We start from the raw sequence: 23,594 nt of genomic DNA, 5'->3' as shown, positions 1-23,594 counted from the left end.
TATCTGTGGAAAAATACTACAAACTCTTTTCCAATTACTACAAAAAAGTAATTTACTGATAATACTTCTTTCTTTTATTTTTTTTTTTTTTTTGAGTAGACTCTTATTGAACAAGTAGAGCAAAGATCTGAAAAAATGCCAGAGTGAGTATGTCAACATAATTTATCTTCAACAGTTTTAAGTTTTGAAAATACTTACTTTTGTTTAGGTACTGTTAAACACATTATTTGTTTAAAAGAAAGTTTTAAAAACTGAAATTACATAGACCTAAAGAGGGTATTAGAATGCATTTTATGTGTGCCAGAAAATGATCTTCAGGATGCAGTTACTGTTTTAATTTCTTGGCTAGGTATCAGCAAGTTCTCAATGAAATCCATCAATGTTACCTCGACCAGCGGGAGCTTTTGCTTGGTCCAAGTATCGCTAGCACTGTTACAGAATTAACCAGCCAGAATAACAGAGATCATTGTGCTCTGGTAGGTAAAGTAGTCATGTGTTGTGAGGGTTTTGTTATGTTTTAATCCTCTCTCCCCCAGGAAGGATGAACTTACTTAATTCAGACATTTACTTGCAGAATTGTTACTGTTCTCTGTGAGTTTGAATCATTAACATTCTACTAATATTTTCAAGCCATACATGTTTTGTTTCTGTAAAAACTCCTCCCTGTTACTGTTGTAGATGTCGGCAAACCCAATGGGAAGAATGATGATGTCTAACTCCAGTTCAGAAGGCTGAATGATTTCTTCATTATAATTATGCTATAATACATTAATATACTATATAAAAGAGGATACTAAAAACTACATGCTACTTTCTCTAACTACCATATCTAACTCACAACTTGTGACCCTCTCATGAGAGTCCAGACACAGGTGGATCTGACTGGCTGTCAGGGCCAAACAATCCACCATGATCCAACCAAGCATTCACTCTAGGTAAACAATTCTCCAAACACATTCCACAAGAGGAAAACAAGGAGCAGAAATAGAAATTGTTTTCTCTTTCATTTCTCTCTGTGCACCTCAATGAAAAATCCTGAGAGAGAGAGAAATGTGCTTGCCACAGTTACAAACCTCACAGAGGGAGGAGGATAAAAAAGAAGCATAAAATGTGGTTACTTAAATTTCAGAAACAAAAAAGCGACAGAAGTTGTACAGTGAGCTTTTATTTGGCTAGTAATATCTTTTCAGTCCATGGTCTTAGAGTTCATCTCATTGCTTTTGAATTTTACAAAACCTTCAGTCTAATCATAGCTGTAATAATCGCAACACAGTATATAATACATAGTAATAATGCCTCTAATATCTCTTGTGATACTGATGCAAGGAAAATAATTTAATAATCAACTATTTGTATTTCTGTGAATACAGGTACGAAGTGGTTGTGCCTTTATGGTCCATGTATGCCAGGATGAACACCAGCTTTACAATGAGTTCTTCACAAAACCAACACCAAAACTGGAGTAGGTGGTAGATGCTGGTTTTGTTTTACTGGATGTTGTATTTAGTGTGTTGTGATGTAGCAGACAATAATTTAAGGGAAACAGAGCTGTGTTCAAATGATTTGGTAAGAGCTAGCAAGATAAAAAAGCAGCTCGATCACTTCTAGCATCAGAATTTGATGTTCTTGTGTTTTCTTCTTTCTTCAAGCAAAGCTGATAGGTCCCATTCTCCATAAATAATCTTTGCAAATGCTCTGTAGATAATCTGAAAGAGTTAAAGATACTCAGATTCTTTGAAAATAGCTGTAGAAGTCTACAGCTCTCAGCTGTTTTTGTACAGCCTGTTTTACACAGCCTGTTGCACAAGTGCTTTCATTGGTTTCGGTCTGAAATTAGGCTGATGAACTCCAGCTATTTTTCTGGAAGGATTTAATGAGCTGCTCTTACTGACAAGGAATATTTGCATGTTGCCTGTATTTGGGTTGAACAGAAGGCAGGGTAGTGGATGCCTGACGAGAATAGTGTCCCAGTCTCCTCTGCCTAAACCTGAAAGAGGGACACATTGTTGCTTCACACAGTAATTGCATTGTATTGTTAAGTTTTTACAACAGACCTGTAGTGGTAAAGCAGTTGAATAGGTTATGCCCCTCCTCCAGTTTTCTGGTATATTTTAGTAGTGATACTTGATTTTGAAATTTGGGTGGGTCATGTTCCCTTGCTATGAAGTTCCTAACTAAAGTGTATTCCTATTAATATAACTAAGACACTGTTTTTGAGTGTTGCAATGTCTTAAATTGAGTGCAGCTTAAGTTGAATAAGTATGTAACTTGAAAAAAAGACTGCCCGCTACCCTCCCCATCCTTGAAAGCTAAAGGAAAACCAAAACTGCATAAAGCCTCACTAGAGATAAACCACAGTGCCAGAGTAGGCCCTGTCTTTTCTGAGGAATTGTGGCCTCATGTGAGGCATGCTTAGAATTTGAGGTGACTGAAATAAATTTGCTTAAGAGTCAGTTTAGCTATTTCAGTCCAAATCCTGGACTAAACATCCCTAATTGAAATCAATGTAAAATGTTCAGCCAGAAATTTTGTCACTAGTGCTATTCACACCAAGAATGAGAATAGACTTCTGATTGATTTTAATTTTGATGGAATGTAATTACCTCATTTCCTAAGAACTTTCTTCCCCCTTTTTTTTTTTGCCTACATCTAATTAAAATGTTTTAAAAAAATGTTTCAAATAGTAGCTGCTTTATTAGGTTTCTCTTAGCATAATACATAGCCTCATTTTCTTTTCTGCAGTGCTAAGGTGCTCATAAGATACTACAGCCAGGTGTCTATGTAGAGATAAGAGTTTACCAAAATTCTGCCCAAGACTAGAGATCTGAGACGAGTATTGTATTTTATAATAAGGCTGGTGAAACTTTCTCTTTTGTTTCTGCTTTTAACATGGAGAGCTACTGTTTTACCAAGTTGCTTATAGTGCTATAGGATGCAAAGGAAGAGGCATTCAAAATGTTTCTTCTGAGTATTCTTTCATGAGCATTTTTGTTTCCTGTCGGAGGAACTGAAGTGTCATTGTCCTATTGACAGACAATTTTTGTGAATTAGAAAAAACAAATTGTGCAGTAAACTCAATATCTTTATCACACTGTGATTACTTCAATGTTCTTGATGTTTATATTTCCAACTCAGACTGGGAAATTACTTGAATTTTCAGCTATTGGCAATAGCATTAGTGCCTAATATGTGATTAGTGAAGGGAGCATTAAGAAGGGCAAAAATGTCTAGACTGAGTGCTATTGTTGTCTTAACCAAGATATGCATCACTTTGAACATGAAAGAAAAAAATAAATTGAAGTGGGATTTCTGGTGTGTCGCTGCATTGATATTGTAACTTCAGTTAGATTGGAAAGTGTGCTCTGAGATGTTGGTAGCTATTACAGAAAACATTATCAAGCTTCTTCTCCTGCATCCCTCTTTGTGTGCTCCTGATTCTAATACAGTGTTGTGTCCTTGGAATCAAATGAGTCTTTTCTCAAGGGAAGATTTGGGTTATGATTCTGAGTTCAGCAGGAGCATTTTCTTACACAGAAGCCAAGTAAACCAGGTTTCAGCATCTTCCCTTTGTGACAGGTTGAGTTGTTGGTTGGTTTGTATAATTTTTTTGTTTGTTTATTTGGGTTTTTAAAATTTTATTTTAAAATTAAATAAAAACTGTAACACCATTTTTAAGCAGTTGATATGCCACATCTTTTAAAAGGAAAACTTTTCTTACTTTAGGAAATAGTGTGTTTATGTTTTAAACAGTCTTGTCTGACGTCTTCTTTGACACTTGTTTTCTCACCTTCCTTTCAAAAATCTTTGCCACAAAATAATCTATGTTTATGATAAAGTTTTCTTTTGCTTTTGGGGGATCCTGAAAGTATTTTGCTTTGTTTTATTTTTTCTTCATAGTGAACTCTTGGAGAAGTTGTGTCTTTCATTGTATGATGTCCTGAGGCCAATGATCATCCATGTTATTCATTTAGAGACACTTTCTGAGCTCTGTGGGATTCTCAAAAATGAGATGCTTGAGGATCATGTACAGAACAATGGTAACTCATAGATTGAAGATTATTGTTTTTAAGAATCTTCTTAACGGATAAAATTATTTAGTTGCATAGTCAGTATTTTCAGAATCTTATTTCTTTTTAGTGGATCCTAACCTAACCTCATATTTGACATGTTTGTGTAAAATTAATTATGCTTTTTCTGTTACAGCAAAGGTCTGTATATTTGGGTCTGTGCATAGCATCATTTTAAGTAATGTACTGATGTTAGTCATGTTTCCTCTAGATAGTACAAATGCTAGCAAGCATCCACCCAGTGCATATGCGTGCACCAGGGTTGATTTAAATTAACTTTTCAAATTAACAAACTGCTTTACTTGGCCCTGCTAATGCATCATCCATGTAGAGCTTTCTGCATAATGATGATAAAGGAATGCAAACTGATTTTTTTTCAATTCTACTTAAAGTCATGTTTCCCAGATTAGAAATTGTAACTTTGGCAGAGGAGTTAAGTAGCAGTGTAGATTTTGGAGTTGTGTGAGTATGCAGAGCTCAAAGTCTCATAGAAGTGCGCACACCTGGTGTCTCATTTCATAGTATGACCAGTGCATAATGGAATCCTTTCACAGTTTTTATTGCACCCGGCAATAAACAGAAATCATCCTTGGTAGCTGGTATATCACCCAGTGTAGCTCTTTGTCACTGAAGTTGTGCCAATAATCATGAAGAATTTTTCACTTTCGTGGAAGTATGATTGTAACACTGTTGGGAATGAGCAAAAACTTGCTGACTTAATCTTTTGGCTTATCATAAGAGTTGTCTTACTACTACTTAATTTTGGGCTGATACAATAATTCTTAAGTTTGATGTGAGCTGCTTTGGTTCATCTGTTTTTAACTCCCAACAGTCACACCACAGGTATTGGCTGTGATAGAACCAAAGCCACCTTGCTTTGTTGTTCCCAACAAAATTACACTTAATTTACCCCAGTCTGAAATAATTAAAACACTTAATCCTAACAAGGCAACTGATGTCATCAGTGTGAGGTTGCATTTTCATAGCCTAATGAAAATCTGGGGAGCCAAAGCAACTGCAGCATGGAATTCAGTAAATTCCTTGTTTGTCACAAATTTGTCTGCATGTTGCTGTTCCAAAAATAGCCTGACTCCATCTGCAGCAAAGCAGGTTTTTATGATCCTATATGTGATACTTCAAACTTGAGTTTCTATAAGCTTGTTTTGTCATTAACAAGTTTGTGCCTTTTCTTACCTTTGTCAGCTGAACAACTGGGTGCATTTGCAGCTGGTGTCAAGCAGATGTTGGAAGATGTACAAGAGCGCCTTGTCTATAGGACACACATTTACATTCAGACTGACATCACCGGCTACAAGCCTGCGCCGGGCGACCTCGCCTATCCTGACAAGCTGGAAATGATGGAGGTACAGCCTCAGCTTTTTCATTGTCCTTGGTTTTGTACATGCAACATATGCAGTTGTGCACTATGGTGCTTTGCAGCTTGGGTTTTCCTGTTCTTAAGTGTATTTAGTATTACTGGCATTTTTCAATTGACACCTGCTGATTAAATTATAACCCTAAACTAGATGTCTACGTTTTATGTCAAACTTAGTGACAATGGCAATAGTTCTCACAGTTAACAGTTTTATCAAAACTTGAAGCTTCTGAATTTTTATTTACATTACCTATTTAAGTAATAGGTATTACCCAATGTGTTTTCTAGTTGAGCTAGAAGAAGAGCTTGAAGAGATGCTTTAGACAGTCACAGTTAGCTGCAAGTATTTTTTAAGAATTACTGGTCAACTAGCTTTTGGTAGGCATGTGTGTCCCATGTGCTCAGGCAGTATGAGAGGAGACTTGCTTTAGATAATTAAACATGTTAGCAATGGCTTCCAGAAGCCCTTTTCAAGTTCTTATCAGTATTAGCAATTTTTTTAGTTATTCCAAGCCCTTTGAGTCAATGTTCCTGTTGAAATGGGTCAATCTAATTCTACTTACTTTAAGAGGTTAATACTATATTGTTGGAAGTTTCAGAATGAAACAACTCACAGAAATAAATGAGAAACCTTTCATGAGTTTTTGACTAGGACAAGCTGTGACTGTGTGAAGACTACATGGAAGCAGTAAAGCATAGTAAAGATCCCCCTCCAAATAACTATTGCCATTCACTTTATAACGGGAGGCCCAAGCTGTCAAAGGACTGAGGTGGCTGAGAATGGCCTTTCCAGCATGGATTGGCAACATCCACATTTTATTGCTGCATCCTGCTTTCCACTTAGCTGCCAGAATAGCTGGTGTTGCTTAGAAAATTGTAGGACTTAGTTCCAGCTGACCAGTTGGTAGAGAAGCTGCTGTTTGACTTCAGAATCAGAACATTATTTATAAAAAATACAGAAGCTATCTATCTATCTGTGTGTCTGTCTTATCTCTCTCTTCTCTCTACCTACCTACCTAAAATATACGTATTTTGCTGTGGGCTGAAAGACATTAACATTGTGTGACTGTACCTTACTGGGCTCAATTCTTGCCTGCAAACAGACAAAACACTGTGAGAAAATTACCAGTAGTGAACTCGTGTTGCTATGATATTGTCTTTATACACATGTAAAGCTTTTGTTGTGCTACAGTTTGTACTTCGGCAATTTTGTGGGATATCCACAGGATTTTAAACCCTGAAGCTAGTGAGTCTGTTGAGTACATGCTCTTTGTACTGAAAGTTTAAAGACTAATGAGCATCTTTATGCAAGTGATTCTGCTCTTTGGTCTGTATGATGCCTTATTTTCAATCAAAGGTCCTATGGCCTTTCAGTTAAAGAAGAGAAAGTTCATTCCAAATTGACAAATTATGCTTCTCTTCATATGTCCTCATAAGACTTCAGTTTTTGCCTGGTTTGAGATTCATTTTGCTACTTGATTGCTTTTAAACCTCAAAACCTTGCTATTTAGAGAGACCTTCTGTCTTAGTAAATAAATTATTAAAATGTTAAAAGCACAGGGCAGAAATGTTTCTTGTGCTATTCTGCTCAAATATTAATGCAGTTCTTTGCCTATTCTTTCTGCCTCTTGTTGCTTTGAAGCTGACTAAGTACTGGAAAAGGTTGAAGTGTGGAAATGTTGAGTAATGTTAGGGGAAGGCTTTTGGTTGAACTCTCACAGGGAATAAACTAGAGAGTACTTTTGGGCCATCTGCACATGTCATTTATGGAAATAAAGCCATCAAAAATTATCTGTTTAAAATCCAAGTGTTGAACTGGGTTATCCTATTTTGAACTTTTCTTTTTAGATGACTTTATAGGTCTTTATTGAGACATCAGTAAAACAGGCAAAATGGAAAGAACAGTGCTTTACACAGATATGTATTTGTGAATCTTTATCATATTGCAGTATTTCTGCCACTGTTTTGGAAACATCTGCCTATTTCTTCTAAATGTCTTTGAAACACTGGAAGCTGAGTGTAGCTGATTTCTTTTGCAATTCAGCATGCTTTTATCTGTTGTAACCAAAGCAGTGTTATGTGATATTAAAATATTTTTGTGTATCTTTCTTTGCAGCAAATTGCACAGAGTTTGAAAGAGGAACAGAAGAAGCTGCCATCTGAAGTTTCATTTTCAGATGTCCGGCTAGAAGATCCTGAGTCCTGCAGCTTAGTTAAATCTGGTATGAAATACATCTCATGTTGTCAAATTAATGCATAAAGCTCATGGAATGTGAAGCATTTACTTGAACCATCTGTGAGAAACTTACATGTATCTTAAAGGGTTATTTTCCTAGACAAATTCATAAACAATTTTTAGAGGTGAACTTTGTCTCGAAGTTTTATTTTGTATTTTGTATGAGAAACAGCCTAATCTTGTTATTTTCTTTGTGCTTCGAGTGCAGTCCATTATATGAAGCAACTACTTTTGCAACCAACAGCATCTATTGTACTTTGTATAAACCTGAGCTTTTGTAATCTCCACTGAAAAGCATCCATGCCATCAAGATGTGTACTTGAGGATGCTTTTGTTTGTTAGCTGTACTAAGATGGGAAAGGTGTGTCAGGCATGTCTCTTAAATTATAGGTATTTAAAATAATTCAGAATTTACTTCTTGACATTTTAAACATGTGACCTATGTGTCTGTAAATTACAGAAAACTGGAATAAAATTTCATAAAATGTGGCTGTTCTGATGCCAGTCATTTGAATGTTAGAAATTTTTAAATTACTATCAAAAATCCATTAAGAATTTCTCTTTTTATTTTATCATTGTTCAGAATGGTAAAGTGTTATTATTTTCCCAGCAGCATCTTTCTCAGCTCTTTATCACTTCTTGTATTCCTTTTGATACATGGTAGTTTCTTGCTTTTGGCTTGGAAAGTCTGTAGAGGTGTTTCTAGCTGGACTCCACAAATCCCATTGAGAATGGAGTTCATTGTACTTCACCCCTGGTGTATGGAATTTGCAAGTCTTGTAAATCTCACCTGCACTTAGGAGATGGAAGGAACCTATATGGTATAATTTGAAGATATGTGTTTGAGATAATTTGGATTATTTGTCCTTCAGAGGTGCCTCTCTCCCATTTCAGGACCTGCAGGAGTAGCTGAAGTGACTAATAAATGGCCTAGGAACCTCCAACTGATATAAGATTTTACAGACTTTCTAATTACTGTGACAATAAATTTATAGTTGCAAAAGGTAGAAAGATATTACTGGATTATTTCAGATGATTTCTTCACTGATCCCATAAACACAAGTGCATTTTCCACTAGCAGGTGAAACTACAAAAATTTTACTTTTTTTTAATGGTTGGTATTTGAAATCAGAGTTCTAATGCTATTGACTCAGCTGTTTTGCAGCTTGGTTTAAGGACAAAATTAAAACAGACTTCTGTCTGTCAGGTGTTGAGAAAATCCATTTTGAGCATACTGTGTTACTGTGAAGGTTACCCAGGAGGAGCACTTTTTTATGTTTACAATAACCTCATGACAAAATTGGTTTTGCTGTTATTTTTACAGTTCATAAATTATGTTTAAACCTATATTTTTTGCAGCTGTTAAATCCATGTAGGATTATCCCCAGCAGAAAGGAAAGAGTGAAGAAATAGAATGTTTTTTTCTTTTTTTTTTTTCCCCTAAGCATTTCCTGTAAGTCCATGATCTCTAACTATTTATTTTTCCTCTTTTCTCCTGTGCGATTTGTTTTTCAGTAACTGATGACTTCAGCTGTTTAGCTGAGTGGGGGGTGTGTTTCATAGGAGACATGCCTGTAACACTAACTTATTCAAAAAGGTTGAGCTGGGTTACCCCTGAAAGCAAATTCATGTCTTTCACAGGCTTGTGCTCCATTCCTATCAGAAATCTAGTACTGACCTGTTCAGAAGGGAAAGAAAAAATTAACCTGTTTGGGTAAAAGAAAATGTCATATATCTGTGTAGAGAGTATAAAATGGAATTTTATATTACAATCGATATTACAGTCTCCTTTGTTTGGAAGGACAGACGGGCAAGCTTTTCATGTGTGTATTTTGCTTTTAAACAGGTTCAGCTGAATCCCTTAATCCCAGGCATCAGAGCACGATTTCACCTGCAGATCTGCATGGAATGTGGTATCCTACTGTCAGAAGGACTCTAGTGTGTCTCTCCAAACTGTACAGATGTATAGATGTATGCAAAAATTTCTTTATCTAATTTTTAAGTTGAAGTTATAAAGTGTGTAGAGCACCATGCCTAATATTTTAATACAAACTAGGAATGGACAATTACTGGCCTCTAACCTCTTGATCTTTCTGCTGCTATCTTTATGTAAAACAAGTGAACTGACAAATTTAGGTCATCATTTCCAAGACAGTTTTATATTTGTAGAATTAGAAAAATAGCACTGGTTTGTACATCTATTGCTTTTGCTGTTACAGAAATAATTTAGTGTCTGATGTTCAAGATACTGCTCTCACCAAAGCTGAGGAGTGAATAGCACAAGAAAAAATAGAAAGTTCTGGTTCAATTACCAGGAATGATTCTATTGCTGAAATTACTGGATGAATGTGTTTGTGTGATGTCTCTGGTCTTAAAAATGGTGACTGTACTGCTTCTACATTTTGAAAATGTTTTGAATTTTTTTTGGTGGCACATCTCTTTATGTTCCAAAATATAGGAACACATTTCCAAAGTTTAAGACAGCAGAAAGCTTCATGTCTAGCAGAAACAAAAGCAATGTTTACTTAACACATATTGTAAGACTTTCACATTAGAATCTGTTATCAGCATACAAGGCTGATAAGTCTCTGAGGAAACTAATGCAAGCATTTTTGCTTTTCTGCATGTGTTGTATCTTTATTAGACACATGTAATGGATTTCAAAATATCTTTGATGGGTGTTACATGAAACTCCTGCCAAGATGCTAGTGCTAAAAAAGAAGCCAGAAAATACTAATGCTTTATTGCTTAAAATATCAATCCCACTAAAATAGATGACTATTTGCCCTTGTTTTCAGCTAGACCTTTGTAAATGAGGTGATTTCTGCATTGTTTACAGTGTGTCTGCACAGAGGTTAATTTAGCTTTCCCCTGAGACACTGTAGCAGAACCCCTTGCCTGTACCCTGTAGATAGGGAATACATGAGTGAAGTGGTGCTGGCAAGTGTGGGGCAGTCAGGGCTCTGTTGCAGTGCTGGTGGGAGCAGCCTGTGTTCCTGTGGCTGGCTCAGCCATAGGATCATATTGCTGCCACTTAAGCACTTGCACCGTGTCCCCTGGGCCATGGAAGCTGTCATGTTTGTTTACTAAGCTGTCACAAATGTGAGGTAATTTGAGTCTGCCTGAGGTTAGCTCACTCGAATGATCCCATGTCTGCTGCAGATGTAGCACAGGTAGTTGCCCTGACACAGGAAGAAGTGTCTGGTCAGGTTACCCAGTACACACCATTCATGCTGTTGGCTCTGAATGTGTGAGGTGTCACTGACCATGTCACTACCCAGGTGCCAGTTCAGAGCTGCAGGGTTAGCTGGGGAGGCTCGTGTGGGTACCTGCATCCAACCTCAGTGGTTGTAGCAAGCTTTTGTATGTGAATGCTCCATCCTCTGTCACTGCACTTAGCCAACGTGCTTGTAGCTAGTTAATCTGCAGTTTTATAAGCTGTAAACACATCGTTTATAAGCTGGTAAACACATAAGATGGTAAGCACATCGTGCAACTCTTAAAATTCTGACTTAGCTTTGCTAATGCTTTTGTTGGTGTTTTTTTTCCTTTTCCTCTTTCCTGCAGAGGGCAGTGTTTCAGGGATTATCACAAGAGGCCTTATCTGCCTGCATCCAGTCGCTGCTGGGAGCTGCTGATTCCATAAGCAAAAACAAGGTCAGAATCTGTGCTTTGGGTATGTTTTTCACAGCCCCCAGCCCCTTGTATATCTAAAGTCATGAAGCAGTGGTTCAGAATTCTGTTAAAATCTTAGTCAAAGCATGTTCCTCTGCCCCCAGAGACTGGATGGATTTGCCAGTTCTTAGTTATGGTTAATGTATTGCAGGGCAAAAATAATGATTCACATGGTATTCTGTCTGAAAAGGTGGAATACAGATTGCAGCAGTCGTGTTTACAGGCTGCTCTAACTCATGGGAATTCAGTGAAGTGATGCCTAAAGGGAAATTTCAGCTAGAGGACTTTGTATTTATTTTTACTGCCTGTTACTCTTTTCTCTTTTTCTCTGCCTCCATTGTTTGAATTTTTAAAAATCTTTCTAATTTATGTTCACTGGGAAGAAGTTTTAAGTATTCTCCGCTCAGAACTGTATGATGTCAAAAGGTTTGATCTGATGTATTGCTCAGAATTCAACGCAGATTCATCAAGTAATTTAAACTTTAACTGTGTTTAAGTAGTTGGAGTAAACTTTCTTTTTCCTGTCACAGTTCCTTTAAATCCTGTAGTAATTTGCTAATTCCTAACAACCAGGTAGTGAATTAAAAAAGAAAAGTCTTAGTAGGCTAAAATTGTTGGATTTTTATAAGCAGTAAATATTTAGTAATGAAAAGGGTTTTAGTTCTGATTGGAAATTATCTGTTTTAAAGTGTCTCTTTTGAGCATCCTTTGAAAAAATCTGTTAAACATAGCATCTTTAAAAAGAAATGCAAGCTACACTTCCCTTTAACTTGAGCAGATAACGATTTCAGTGTAACTGATTTCAGAATTCTGCAGTTAAATATTAATTCCAGCACTGTGTACCTGGTTAGCATTGACTTAAAAGTATTGCAGAGAATGAAACTCATCCTGCAATGAACCCTAAATAGGCTGGCCCAGAACTAGGATCTCTACCACTTTGTTCTTGATGCATGTTAATTTAATGTTATCTAGTGAAATGATGCATATGAGAATTAAAAAAAAAAAACAAAAAGCCAAGCCCAAACAACTCAAGAAGCCCTTTCCACTACTCATTTTTAGTGAAATTTCTATTTGTTGAAACTGCAGATTTAAATCTGATTTCTTCTTTTCTGTTTTATTTAACATTATATCAAGGAAAGTCCTCCTCCAGCTTGCAAAAGCAAATTTGAATTCTAGAGTCCTCCTCCTTTTACCTCAATGAGCCATGAACTTTAAAGATTAAAACCAGCACACAGTATAAAGCATGTAGTTAAAATAACAAGCAGTGCAAAACGGATCGTTTAGATGGAGTGAACTTGGCCTTCTTTTACTCTTTGTGTCTTTGCTGTACTGTTTAGAAATTAACTAAGCTTTGTGTTTAATGACATGAGAAAAATGTGTTGTAAGACCTCTGCAGAACAGCGGAGTTAATTAAAATTATTTACAGGAACACTGACTTTTTTTAGTCATTGTAATGATGAAAGCAAATTCAGAACCTCATGTTTTTCAACTATAAATTATATGAATTACATGAAATAATTCCTCTCTCAGAAGAAGAATAAATTTGTATCTTTCAAATAGTGGATACCTTTACTTAATGAGGACATTTAGTAATATGGCTGTGTAATCTAATTCTTCTAAGAAATGGGAATAAAGTATCCCATTAAAGTGCAAGTAATGCTTCTGTAGTGCAGTGTATTAGGAATAGTACAGAAGTGGGATTTGTTGATCCCAGAGTGTAGTTAATCACGCTACAGACTTATGGAAAAAGCTTGTTAACTAATAAAAGTGGAAATGTTGAAACTTTGCTCCTCATTTAATTGTTTGGGTATTTTTTTTACATGTAATGCATGTTCTTTCTCTTGTGCTGTAGACCCAGGTCGATGGACAGCTTTTCTTAATAAAACACCTTCTGATTCTTCGTGAACAAATTGCTCCTTTCCACACTGATTTCACCATTAAGGAAATTTCCCTGGACCTTAAGAAAACTAGAGGTACTAAACAGCTGCTGGCTACAGAATGGGATGGGATTGTCCTCCCTTTGTGCCAGCAAAAGTTTTGGGTTTATTTTATGTTCACTTGCAATGACCTGTATGCTTTTTCTAATCTCTTGCTTTGTTCCTAGCTTTTCTGGAAAACAACAAAACCATTCTCCTACTGTGGGCAATTCAAAATGCATCTAATAAATTCTTTATTTTTGTATGAAATGCGTTTGCCTGCTTTCACTGCTGACCTAACTCATTTATCCAGTCTTTTTTTAAGAACAGCTAAGTAATCTGCATTTCTATTGCACAGAATTGTCTTTCTTCTTTTCTGGCCCATTAAAGGAATATCTTCCTTTACTGCTGCTTAGCAGGTGAATTTAACAATACCTAGTCAGCTTAGCTAGAGCAAATTAAGATTTCCTGGACCTTTCTGTGAGGTTTTAGTTTTGAGAAGGATTTCTTATTTTGCAAGTTCAATAAACAGTATTGGTATTATGGTATTATGTAGCAAGCACGTCTCTTGTAGGAAAATAGAAGTAGTGGCCATGGTGATGGTTTTTGAAATTGTACTATTGTTCCCTTATAACATTCAGGAAAAAAGCTCTCAATACAAAATTGAACTGTCATGCACTTTCCAAGTTGTAAGGATAATGGGAAAAATTATTGGAAGCATGTCAAATTTCCCTCCTTCCATTCCAGAAGAGAAAGCTGAAGAAGTAACTTCTCTTTCCTGCTAATATGCTGCAGTCTTAACTCTGAAGCAAGCATTTCTTACACTAACCATTTCACTTGTTGCATTTGAACATCAATGAAACCTCCTACCTGTTGAGTGGCTTCTAGTTGACTGGAGGTTAAAGGGCAAATACATCCTTTTGGTGTCTTGTCCTGGCTGACACACAAGTTTGTTCTCCATATTCATTTAATGGAATAAATTTTTGTGCCAGCCAGTGCTTTGCAGGTAGTAGTGGTAAGTAATGGAGAACACTTCCTTTGCATTGGGTGGTGGTGGTAGTGGTGATGAAAAAATGTACGTTGTGCTTAATTCTTACTGTGGTGTAGCATAGGCCAGTAGGGCTCTTATATTTGGGATGAGTTGTAGAAGAAAAATAATATGGCTAATAGTTTTACTGTCAAACTTTTGTGTAGCCAAATTTCCTGCACACAGGTTTAAGATTTAATTTGGTGTTTACAGATGAAGTGGTACTGCTTACTGTAAAAGTCATGCTTTTGCCCAATTTCTTTAAAGCAGTATAATGTTAAGGTTCATGTAACTGAAATATTTGGTAGGAAAAATGACTAGCTCATAGTCTTCTAATCAAGAATTTGGGAAATCTTTGGAATTTCTCAAATTCTTGAGAAAAAAATTCAGAGAACAAAAAATAATCTTGCTCTATGTTCACCTTTCACTGCATAGGAGTGCAGATTCTTAGTTCAGTGCAAAATCTACAAACCTATAGATTTGGTATTCTCTCTTTATTTAATGCCTCAGAAAACACTTCTTTTCCTCTTACGTCTTTATTCCCTCCCCTTGTTTCATACAGAGTGCAGAATTCCATTTGAAATGAAAAAAAAAAAAAAGCAGATCGATGTGTAGGATTATAAATGGCTGACAGTAGGGTAAAAAGCTATACTGCAACTAATAATTTTCTTTTTCCCAATTTGACTAGATTTCAGCAGGACAGTATCCTGTTGAGACTAGAGGCGTAATTTCAGTATCTTGCGTTAATTACAGACATTGTTGCTTTTCCTTCTTGAGACTTATGTGTAGAGAACATAAACATGAAAGTTTATCAACCTTGATGCTTTGTTGTTTAGTCCTAACTAAAACAGCTAAGCACAGAAGAAAAAAGTGCCAATTAAAAGTTATTTCATGCAACTGTAGATGGTTTTCCCAGGCAATGTGTGCAAAATTTTGCATATTGTTTATAAATGCCTAAATAGTTTACGTAAAAGTCTTCCTTCCACTTGTAGATTACAGTAACAAGAAGAAGAGAGCTCACATAATTTTCATGCTTATAGCACTGCAGTTGATATCAGCATCTTGTTAGTTTCTTGTAATGTATTTTATCTGTTTAGACTGTGTGACTGTTAGGTACAGGTGTACCATAGATGCCATTGAAAAGTAATGAATTAAACTTGGTGTGCTTCTGTGCATGTGCATTTGTGCATCCAGTCTGAGCAGTGCTAGAGTCATTAATGTTGTAGTCATAATCATTCATGCTGGGCTATTTTTTATGCATAAATGAGTGATTAGAGTTTGTAGTTCCTGGAGCTGAGTGGCATTGACTTACAGTGTGAGTGACTTTCTGATTCACAGATGCAGCATTTAAAATCCTGAATCCTAAGGCAGTTTCAAGATTTTTTAGACTGAACAGCAACAATGCCTTGATACAGTTCTTACTGGAGGTAATGCAGAGTCTTATTGCATTAAGAAATATTGGGTCATTTAAGTGTGTGGTGATCTCTGGCAAGTAAAAAGAGAATTGTTGTTCTCTTGTTCAAGGGTACTCCAGAAATCAGAGAACATTATATTGACTCCAAGAAAGACGTAGATCGTCATCTGAAATCAGCTTGTGAGCAGTTTATTCAGCAGCAAACCAAACAGTTTATAGACCAGCTGGAGGAGTTCATGACAAAGGTACAAATGTGTTGCATGTTTGTTATAACCTAGCTGAAGTACTGGTAGGATAAGGGAATTGGTATTTAAATTGAGTATATGACAATCTGCTAGTGCTGTGTGATTAGCTGAAGATAATGTGCTTTCCTTTAAGTTACAACAGCCATTTTCCAAGCATTTTTGAGATTAATAGGTTAAAGGAACATGTCATAGTTTGTTTTTACAAGCAACCCTTGTGTTCTTTGATCAAGAAGCTTTAATTTTTCCTTGAATTGTAACAGGTGTGTGAAGGTTGGCAGGAGCTTTTCTTTTTGCAGGAACTACTTTGATTGCATTTGTAAGCCTTCAAAAACAGTCTTGGGTCATGTGTGTTCTTGAGAGAGGTCTTAGAGTATAAGCTGCCTTGTCACAATACATTTCTTTCTAGACCTGCTCTAGAGGTCAGGATTTCTAGTGAGAAAACCTCTCAACAGGATCTATTCTGAACCTTAGATCCTGAGAATAAGTGACATGACCTCTCAGAAACTGGGGCTACAGCATTGCATGGACTGCAGATATCCCACCTGCTGATTTTTTGAGAATTTAGAAGATTACAGTATTAAATTTACTCATGCCTGTCATGCTGGGGTAGGGGTCAGTGGCATGCCTAAAATACAGATGGGTAACTGGTGAGATTGGCTGATTGTCTGAGTGATCTCAGTGATTCTTTGGGAATCTGGGGAGTTTGACTAAGCTGCTTAAGGATAAGTCTCTTTTGAGGTTTTGTATCCTTAGGTGCCTAAGCATCTTTGTAAATTTAATCCCATTTTGAATTTTACTTTCAAGAATTGATCACGGTTGTAATTTTGAATTGCATTTCTGTCAAGCTGCTTCCCCTGTGTGTTGTTAAGTCAGGTCATGGAAGAGACAGAGCAGTGGAGATTCTGTACACTGTGGTGTCTTAAGAGAGTTGTGCAATTTTTATTGGTCATTTTATTGTGAACTCAACTGAAAGAAACATCATTTTGTTGATTTTACTTGTTTTAGGTAGCTGCTTTAAAAACAATGGCCACTCAAGGAGGTCCCAATTACAGCCTTTCACAGCAACCTTGGGCACAACCAGGTATTTACTTTGGTTTATATTCATGTAATACTAGGAATCTGAAGAGGTGGTCAGAATAACTTGGATTGAAAGACTTGTGATTGATTTTGAAAAATTCTACATAAAAGAACTGTCTACTTTTTTCTTGCAAATCCTGGCTTACATTTGAGCCCGTGCTATTTGAAATGTCTTAAGCCAGCTCTAAAAACCTCACAAACTTCAGAATATGTGTTTAATTGGTGCAGTAGGTGAATGCCTTGAGGATTTCTCAAGCCGTGATTGTTCTTGCATGTAAACAGCATTTCTGCAACTGCATACAGAATGTGCTTAAGGAATTAATTAATTACATAGTGATAAAGCTTTTACTTTTGTAGGAAAGAATGAATCCTCATTGAAGCCCTTCTTGTCTGTACATTTGGTATTTACTTTGTTTTCAGTTTTACTGTCCCCATGCAAAAATGGAATCTGGGTTTGTTTCCCTCTTTTTTAAAAATTCAATTGTGAACACTTCATAGGAACATTTGGAGCAGTTTTAGATGCTCCTTGGTTATTTTGCTCTTCACTTTACAGAGTTGTGATTCTGGATTAAAAAATCTGATTATTCCAAATCATACACTGGAACCTTCTGTTGCATCATATTCTTAAGATGCAAAGCCAGCCATGGTCATACATAATTCAGTGCTGCTCCATGGGTCATACACTCTCAAGGGCTAACTCGGGGTTCTACTTAATATCTCTCACTTCTTCAGGAGTATTTTTAATGTTTGTTTGGAGATAATTATGTGTGTAGAAGCAAATCGAAGCAGAGCTTCTGCTGTTTCCTGGAGTCATTTGTCTGGGAAGTGGGACTAGGCAGAAAATTCAGATGTGGCAGAAGTTGAGGGGGTTAAAAACCCACATAGGATTTTAATTCCAGTACTTTAAAACTGTAAAATGTATTTTCCCCCTGGCCTTTAGGCAGTGATCTTGTAAAATCATTAAAATTCCTATCAATAAAGAAAGAAGGTCTTGTCTGACAGAGGATTCCTGTCTGGTTAATTCAAAATTCAGATTTCTGTGCAGGCTTTCCTCTCATAGACATGGCCTATAACCAGTAAGGAGGATTTGTAATATTCTATTCTCTTTGCTAGCACTGTTTCCCAGCAGTTGCTTTTCCAGGTAAGTTTTCTGGGAGGGAGCCTATGTAGAACTTAGTTTCTATTGGAGGGCTGTGATTTCAGAAACCTCAGGAGGATGTGGTGGCTTTCAGAAATGGGATGGGTGCATTTTCTGCAGGGAAAGGAAGCAGTGTCTGGCAAGCTGTGGTCCTGTGATGGGTTTGACACTGCACAGCCCAGCGCCCCCTCTCTCCCTTCCACTCAAACCTCTGGTAATGATCTGCCCCAGGAGAGTGGAGGTGATTTTCTGGAGTATAGGTTTCAGCCAAGCAGAACTTCATTTTAGCCTATTACACATATTTTCTTTTACTTTCAGCAAAGATCAACGATCTGGTCTCTTCCACTTACAAGACAATAAAAACAAAGTTGCCATCAACTTTACGAAGCATGTCCTTATACTTGTCCAATAAAGATACAGAATTAATTCTGTTTAAGCCAGTCAGGGTGAGTATTGCTGTCATGTTTTCCTGTAGATGTTTCATGGTGATATCTTTAGCTTAAAAAAGCCAAATCCAAACAGCTGTACTGTTCTTGCTTGTACTATGCAACACACAGATATTACAGGGAAGTAACTGCTGCTCTTTATTGTGTACATCTTCCACCTGGCACCAAATGAGCTGCCATAAGGAAAATTAACTCTGTCCCACACCAACCAGTTGATTTTGGTCAGTTATGCATGGGTAAGAGCACCAGAGGCAGAGAGGGTGATACAGATTCAGTGGAAAACCTGCTGTAAACAACCAGGAGAGCCAAGCTTGAGTTTTAAGTTTCCAGGTTAAGTCTTTATGACTCGGTGTTTCACTTTAGCACATCTAAGCTGAAGTTTTTATCTCATGACTAGTGTGGATTCCTGTAGCTGTTTTGGGGCTTGTTTTAGAAAAAGGTTCTTGAAGCTTGACTGCTTCTCCCTACCTGGTCACTTCAGTAGCTATTCCATGTACATTGTGTTTGTTCTGGTTTAAAATGGGTGTTGTGTTTTTTAATATTGATTTTTTTTTCTTCTTTCCTTTAAAAGAATAACATTCAGCAAATGTTCCAGAAACTCCATGCTCTGTTAAAGGAAGAATTTAGTAATGAAGACCTCCAGATCATAGCTTGTCCTTCAATGGAACAGGTATATATTGAAGCTCCCTGTTTTATCAGTTGCTCTTTCATGTGACTGGCTTTTATAAACATAGATTTTTTGGGGTTTTTTTTGGGTTTTTTTGTTTGGTTTTTTTTTGGTTTTTTGTGGGTTTTTTTTTTGGTTTTTTTTGTTTTGTTTTGTTTTGTTTTGTTTTGTTTTTTTGTTTTTCCAATGTTCAGAATCATTATTTATTTCTTATCCCCCTTAATCCTGGATAATTAAATTTTGGGTTTGATCTGATCTTAAGACTCTCAGCTAGGAGGGGACTTTGTTTGGTAGGTTTTTTAATTAATGTCTAATAGATTTTCTTAAACCAAGGTGCTGATTGATGTTGCTGGGGATTGAGTTGTACAGGATTGAGTTGTAGAAGAGTCTTGCCATTTCCTGGCATTGGCTTCTTGGAAAGGTATCAAAGCCAGTGCATATACCTTAAAAAAACCTGTGCATTTGAAGGCATTATTTCTTTTGACAAATACAAAAAGCAGCAGCTTTTACATTTAGGAAACATGAGAATGAATTACTAGAGTGCATTTAAAGTGGATTGTAGTGAGAAAATGTGCAGATGTTTATGGAAGTGTAACCCTACATTGTCTGTAATAATTTGGGTTAAGAATTACCTCTATTAGGATTCTCTGTCAGAAACCAAGTAGGCTTTTAAAAATGTCACTTTGACCTTAGTAGTCTAGGGAGTGTAGGTAGCATCTTGATTAGCACAGGATGGTTTAAACAGGTAATCTAGTTTATGGATTAGAGGATGTTGCCTGCAGTATGTGTGGCCACAGGAATGTGTGATAACTGTCCTGGAGCACTGTCCTGGAGTGGGAGTGATGCATCATAAGGAGGTGAGGTTATCCAGATGGCTTCCTCTCATTATTTATCTGATGAACCTTAGGATCACTTATCCTACAAACTGAAGTGTGTGGGAAACCGTATTGTAATCTATGGGAAACAAGTACTGTGAAGGATCCCAAGCGTGTTTCAGATATTTGAGATGAATGGTAACATTTTTTGTCAGTGTTTTTTGGAGTTTCTTGACAACACATGAAGTTATCTTAGGAAGTTTATCACAGTAGTTTGTGACTGCTGAAATGAGTGGTCAGCATGGTCATCAGTTGCATGTTAAAAAGCCTGTGAGTAGGCATTTGACTGGAAATTTTGGCTGTTGTTTTGTAACTGTCTTCTGATTAATGTGCTTCCTAGGAATCCTGTTTAAAGGTTAAAATATGACATATCAGATCTAAAACTTGGCTACTCTGTCTAATGTAGGCTTTCATTTTGTCTTTCAGGTGAACTTGCTGTTGTCGATGTCCAAGTAGCCCAACAGTGAGGCTGCTTAGAATAAGCTTCAGCCAAATACCAGGGAGTGAAGGGACTGCAGAGACATTTGCTTGAAGTAAACGGAGGATCCCACTGTGTAGTCCAGTCTGCATCAAAACTATCTGGCTGCTTAACTCTGTTTTAGGGAAAACACCCAAAATGAACAGGTTTGTTGATTTGGTAAAGGTCTTCCTGTTCACTGGCTTGAGCAGTGGGCAGAAGAAAATGAAACAAAAACCCCTTTACTAATCACTCTTTTGGAAGCTCAATTACTGCCTTTTCCAGATATTTTCAAAATTGAAAACCTTTTTTGTTTATTTTTTTAGCATAAAAACCATTCTTGCTTTCTCTTAATGAGTTGATATATGCAATGGAAAGTCACACTTTCAAGTAGATGCTGGAAATATAGTGCAGGGAATCAAATGAATGCAGCAACAGATATTTGTGAGATTTGGGAGATGACCATATTGGTATGACAGTTTTACTTAAGCAGGCATGCTCTGAGTTTTTCTCTAACTTTTCCAAAAATCCTGGTAATCCACCACATGCTTGAAAGTAATTCAGAGGTTCTTGTTTGGGAAAACTTAATTTCCTACATGTGAAGTCTTTCTTGAAACAGTGGATGGGCAGTCTGTGAGGTCTGACCTGAAGTGTCATACTCTAGCCTTTCTCCATGTGAAGCATCTCAGATCCTTGGGATTTGCAATGGAAAGCTGTGCAACTCAATCTCTGTTGTTTCTGAGTGAACTGCATGATTTCAGATGCTTTTTACAGCAGTGCTTAGCGTTGAGGTTTTCAGCAATCTAATTTTAGGTCAGAGTTGGTTTTTTTGCCTTTCTCAAGATCAGATGGTGGTGTCACATTGTTTAAAGTGGGAACGGGGTCTGGAACTTGCACAGCCTTTGTGCGTGGAGAAAGTGCTAATCAGGGATATGGGGATGCCTGAAACTGATGTGCAAGGCTGTCAAATCTGCATTGTAAAGAGAGGATAAGTACTTGGTAACTGGTAAACAGTGCACGCTGTTGAGTGAGCATTAATTGGACATTAGTGTGGAAAGCTGGATGCTAAATGCCTGGCTCTTAATGGAATGAACACTTCAGGGTCCCTCAGTGTGTAAATCTTCATTGTGCAGCACTGCAAAATGAAAATGTACTGGGTGATGTGACAGATTTTTAACTTATTTATAAAGCCTGTTCTGTACATTTGAATATGAAGAAATTTCCTTGCACATTAGTGATATTTTGATTTAATAATTTTCCTGATATAAATAACAAGGCTGGAGTATAAGAAGGTAGGACTGAAAGCTACCACAAGAGGTGTTACAGCAGTGGTGCTGAAATACACAAATGGTACTCATAGGACCTTACATGACTCCTTAAAAATTAAGTAAAGGAACTAAAAAGGAGAAAAACTTACCCTCTCCCTTTACTTATGTAGAAACACAGGCTGTAAAATAATGTCCAGTGCATTGTAATATATGTATATTTGTTTTTTTATACGTTTTTTCAGAAGGACTGCATGGTCACTGTACAGAGTTATGACTAACTTAATACAGACATTGTACAGAAAAGTTGTGAAGGGTAAACCATGACAGTAGTTGCTCTTGTGCTTGGGATCTTTTTCTCTCTTAGAGTACCCAGACAGCTCTAGGACAGCTGGTGGAAGGATTAGAAGAGCAATCAGTTTATACAGCCTGTTTGCTAAATGAACATTTGTTTAAACATGTACAGTTTCAGATATTTACGTTTACAAATAGTGTAAATAGTTTCAAAAGATTAATTTAAGATGCTTTATATTATCTGACTAGAAACTTGCTGTTTTTAATTTTTTTAAATAAAAATGTTGCCTCCTATTTTGGTCCAAGAGTAAAGCTTTATTCTGTATCCTGAGACTTGTCTGTCAAGATAACTGCAATACAAAGACAATAAACATCCTAATAAGCACAGGTTGTGCATTGCTGAGAAGTGTTCTTTTTTTAGCAGTAAGAAAATTGAATTTATTTGGGACAGATATACCTGAGTGCTGAATGTACAGCTAATTGTGAAATTAATGCCTCTTTATGGTTATAATAAAAGTAAATTTGTATTTTCTTTACTGATAAGCAGTCTTGTGTGACTAAATGGTCTCTTTCCTCCTTTTGTTAGGAGGAAGAAACCACAACTGTGAACCACAACTGTAATACAAGAACATATTTTAGCTAAGTTGGCTTTTACTAAGAGAGCTTGGCAGCTGGTGGCAGAAAACACAAGCGTTACTGTTTTTGATGACTGTTCTTGCCAGGTTACTCACAGACTCACCTACCCAGCGTTTCTCATTACCCTGTATTGCTCTTATGGCCCTTGGTGGTGTAAAACACATCATACAGAAGTTTGTGGTTTGTCCCCTGTAATGTCAGCATGAAGTTCCCCTTCACCCCTGGCTTTCACAATGTCATTTGAATGGAACTATCAAAGTAAAAGCTCTCCTTCCCTCTGGTATTTGGCTTGTATCTGAGAGGTTTGGGGCAGTGATGTGTGACTAGAGCTTCCTGGTCACTTGGAGGCTTCTCTAGGGGTCTGGCCCTTTCAATTGCATCCAGATGACATGAATGCCTGGCCAGCTTTTGGACAACAGTGAATCCTGCAGCAAAATCTTATGCTGTGCCATGTGTTTTCCAAGCAGAACCTAATAGTTCTTTTCTGAAACTGCGTATTTGGATTTGTGGGTGATGTGGGTGTGAAAAGGGGGAAGAGTCTGTGCTGCTGAAGCAAATCCTGGTGACTGCAGGTAGATCCAGCTCTGTCCACAAATGCTGTTTTCTCCTACTCTTGTGCATTTTCATCCTCATTGAGCCCTAAAACCAAGCCAAGATGTGTGGAGCAAGTCAGGTGTTTGATTTGATGACCTCTAAATAGCACAAAAGGAAAAGAGAATCAGTTGGTTCCTTTCAGTGGTGGCCAATCATGCCACCAGCCCGGGTGTCTCTGGCTGAGAGCCAA

At 37.0% G+C, this 23,594-nt stretch overlaps 1 protein-coding gene across 5 annotated transcripts in view; it reads left to right on the top strand.

The window, feature by feature from the left end:
• COG3 (component of oligomeric golgi complex 3) overlaps positions 1-23,082 on the top strand; it is a 31,629-nt gene extending 8,547 nt beyond the window's left edge. For 4 of the 5 annotated variants that reach the window (XM_053970498.1, XM_053970497.1, XM_053970499.1 and 1 more), the window contains 15 exons: positions 100-143; positions 350-476; positions 1,371-1,462; positions 3,898-4,037; positions 5,271-5,431; positions 7,559-7,664; positions 9,525-9,649; positions 11,246-11,335; positions 13,206-13,326; positions 15,635-15,723; positions 15,821-15,955; positions 16,961-17,036; positions 18,489-18,616; positions 19,188-19,286; positions 20,585-22,468. In XM_053970498.1, the coding sequence (XP_053826473.1) occupies positions 100-143; positions 350-476; positions 1,371-1,462; positions 3,898-4,037; positions 5,271-5,431; positions 7,559-7,664; positions 9,525-9,649; positions 11,246-11,335; positions 13,206-13,326; positions 15,635-15,723; positions 15,821-15,955; positions 16,961-17,036; positions 18,489-18,616; positions 19,188-19,286; positions 20,585-20,614 (1,563 nt within the window). In that variant the 3' untranslated portion in view covers positions 20,615-22,468. Of the gene's footprint in view, positions 1-99; positions 144-349; positions 477-1,370; positions 1,463-3,897; positions 4,038-5,270; positions 5,432-7,558; positions 7,665-9,524; positions 9,650-11,245; positions 11,336-13,205; positions 13,327-15,634; positions 15,724-15,820; positions 15,956-16,960; positions 17,037-18,488; positions 18,617-19,187; positions 19,287-20,584; positions 22,469-22,760 lie in introns of those variants that run through there. The other variant, XR_008435730.1, reaches the window with a different exon arrangement.
• Positions 23,083-23,594: the final 512 nt, after the last annotated feature.

The sequence above is a fragment of the Vidua macroura genome, chromosome 2 (genome assembly GCF_024509145.1).
Source record: "Vidua macroura isolate BioBank_ID:100142 chromosome 2, ASM2450914v1, whole genome shotgun sequence".
In the NCBI taxonomy this organism is placed as follows: domain Eukaryota; kingdom Metazoa; phylum Chordata; class Aves; order Passeriformes; family Viduidae; genus Vidua; species Vidua macroura.
The sequence above is the reverse complement of the archived record's forward strand: the minus strand, read 5'-3'. Positions and strand labels throughout refer to the sequence as shown.